This window comes from Hydractinia symbiolongicarpus, chromosome 10, assembly GCF_029227915.1.
Source record: "Hydractinia symbiolongicarpus strain clone_291-10 chromosome 10, HSymV2.1, whole genome shotgun sequence".
Lineage (NCBI taxonomy): Eukaryota > Metazoa > Cnidaria > Hydrozoa > Anthoathecata > Hydractiniidae > Hydractinia > Hydractinia symbiolongicarpus.
The window spans coordinates 14,230,708-14,233,706 of NC_079884.1; the positions used below are offsets into that span (position 1 = coordinate 14,230,708).

Sequence of the window (2,999 nt, forward strand, 5' to 3'; positions counted from 1 at the left end):
GTTTTTTCCGTTTTTTCTAAAAAGTTATAATGCAAGAAGTGTGACCAAGGTATACAGAAACAACAACATTACACATTGGTTTCGCACTGTTTTTGCGGTAAATTTAAAGAATTCAAAGCACGAATTTTTACTACTTTTGAACACGGATGTTGACTCACTCGAAAGGTTTTTAGATTTTAATTGAAACATTTGTTCTTTTGCCAACTCAAAACTTTAGATAACATTAACCTTACAATTGGTTTCAAAAATATAAAGGAGAAAGCAAGTTCATATTCATATTGGCTAACCTGTTTTATAGCAAATTAAACAAAAAAACATTGAAATCTTAAAACGCTTTGCGAACTTTACGTGGACATTAGAATTGATAAAGCAGATGTACACTAAAAAAAATTGTCTTACTTGTTATGCAGAAATGAAAAATACACAACCAAGGAATTATACTTTCGCAGTGACATTTGAGTTATCAACTATAAAACCACATACTGATAATTGTTCAGTGTACCATTTAGTCAGTCAATGATACCAAAGAATGTTTCTGCACAAGATAAATTAAACGTAAATGAATCAGCAAAATACATAATCCCCAACTAAGGCTTGTGTATGTCACATCTGGATGCAAGTATTTAATTTTTCGGTTTTTCTTTAATAATGTCAGTATTCATCTGTTTAAACTGCATATATCGAAACTTGAGTGCAGAAAAATTAGTGAAACCTAGATGTCCTGCCCCCTCTTTAATAACTATTCATAGGCTTGTCCAAATTGAATCAAACTTAGCACACTTTTAGTACGTCACAAAAAGAACAAAATACCAATATCTGCTGAAAATTCAATTACTTTAGTTCTAGAGCGAATTTTTAAATTCTGTTTGAAGTTTCTATAAGTTGAATAAAAGTTTTTAAACATATTTTTCGGTTTTGACACAGATTGCATAAAAAACTGCCAAAAATTGCCCGGAAATCTGTTTTTTTCTGATTTACGGGTAAAATCTTAAAAATTCGGGAACTCGAAATAATCACGTGTCATAATCCACATAATGAAATTAAAAGTTAAAATCCTTTAAAAATCTGGTGGATAAACTTCAAACCAGTAAATGGATGTAAGTATATTATTTGTACTTGATAAGTTAAAAATGACGTACATTTTAGGATCAATTTTATTTTTAATCAATTTTAGGCTACAATGAAATAAGCATATTTATATTCAGAGATTTTGAGTACTTTTGTGCCCAATGGCAGTTCTAAATTCACTAAAACAACTGCACTTTTTTAGCATACTCAGACTTTTAGTTTCAGATTTAAATTTCTAAAAAAATCTGTTTAGATTTCATTACCAAAAGACAATTTTAATCTTAATGCGAAAGAAAATGACAGATTATGAAGAACACAATAAATTATCAACATATTGAAAAAGACAATTGCTCTTTTAAGAGTAGGGTATGTACCTCTTCTTCAACTGTTTTCACCTTTTGGTAGGGAAAGGGAAAAAATAAAATCAGTAGTTTTAATTAATAATTGACTTTTTCTTTTTTATAACAACATAACAATTACAACAAAAATGAACAACAATTTTTACAAAAAACGGAATGTCATAAGTCCAGCTCATGGGCACTAAGTCTAACTTCTCAATTTTACTTTGATGGTTTAGTAAGGTATTTCCCTTCATACAGACATGCATTTTCATATTCATTGAACAATAAACCAGCTGGACAGTTGACACAACCAACAGTCACTCCATTCCAGCAAGCAACGAAATGTCTGTCTTCAGCTGGATCGGCAATGTTGCCTTGGAAGGTAGGTCCACGTGATGGACACTCATCAGGGCAGGTATATGTTACCGGTGCAATCCAAGATTTTGTGGTGTAGCACGGATCTATGAGTACAAAATTATATATGTTTAATCCAACTGACAAATATGTCTTAATTTACAATAAAATCTTGGTAAGATAATGAGACGTAAAGAACTTTTTACTTTCTTGTGTTTCGTTGTATAACTACATTGTGTGAACATAATTAAAGATATTCTAGATTCTTACCATCAATACTGTACATGCACTGATTACATTCTTTCTTGAATTTCAAAGTTTTTGGCCAACACGCTTGACAATAAGACTTTCCACCTACACATTGTACAAAATAGTTTTCCTTTTTGCCATTTCCTGGATGGTCGTAGTTGTAATTCCCATCGGCCTGGCCAGAGCACATGCTGTTAGGGCCTGCAAACAAAACAAATAAATAATTAGCATATTTTTTGGTAAAACTAGGCAGATAATATTATTGTTGATATTATACTAAATAATATTATTGTTCTTTTTTACGCAATCTAAATCGATTTGATGACTAAATGCATATACAAAAAGTAATACGTAGTGGTTGTCAAAAGTAAAAATTTAACTTACATGGAACTGGTGGAGGAGTTGGTCCAGTCACATCTGGCACTTCAAGACCATATGCACCTGAGGTAGAAATGAAATTATTGTTATTAGTATATAGTGAATTGCAGTTTTACTTGCAAGAGAATTTTGCTACAGTAAAAGCAGCTATGATTACATTGTTCAACAAAACGATTACTTACATGCAAAGAGAGCGAAAGCAAGAGTGATTGTGTACATGCTTGTTTCAACTATGTTTCCTATATATATTAATATAATAACTTTTATTTGAATGTATGTTCTTGTTATCTTTGTAGTTTCGTAAACAGGAATAAATATTAAAACTAAATTAGCCTTTATATATCTACAAACTTACATAACAGGTCAAATATTGTTGCCTGTTAATGGGCTTGTTATGATCCGTTTACATAAGAGAATTATACAACAACTCATCCTGGCTGTAATTAATGCTAGCATTCCGTATACCATAATTGGATATGACTATTGTGTGTTTCTAATAACGATTACATAGTTAACAACGCAATGTATTACAACTGAAGGCAATATTATGTTACTATGTAGCAATAATTAAAAATAAATGTTTCAAACATTACTGTTTCTAATTCTCTT

The 2,999-nt window shown here is 30.7% G+C and overlaps 1 protein-coding gene across 1 annotated transcript; it reads right to left on the bottom strand.

Annotated features, from left to right (window-relative positions):
- Positions 1 to 1,406: 1,406 nt before the first annotated feature.
- LOC130613295 (uncharacterized) lies at positions 1,407 to 2,776 on the bottom strand. The gene is made up of 4 exons (XM_057434645.1): positions 2,573 to 2,776; positions 2,397 to 2,453; positions 2,034 to 2,213; positions 1,407 to 1,870 (listed from the first exon to the last, which is right to left on the bottom strand). Exons 1-4 carry the CDS (start codon positions 2,607 to 2,609, stop codon positions 1,629 to 1,631), a joined length of 516 nt encoding a protein of 171 aa, XP_057290628.1. The 5' UTR covers positions 2,610 to 2,776; the 3' UTR covers positions 1,407 to 1,628.
- Between the last annotated feature and the right edge of the window lie 223 nt (positions 2,777 to 2,999).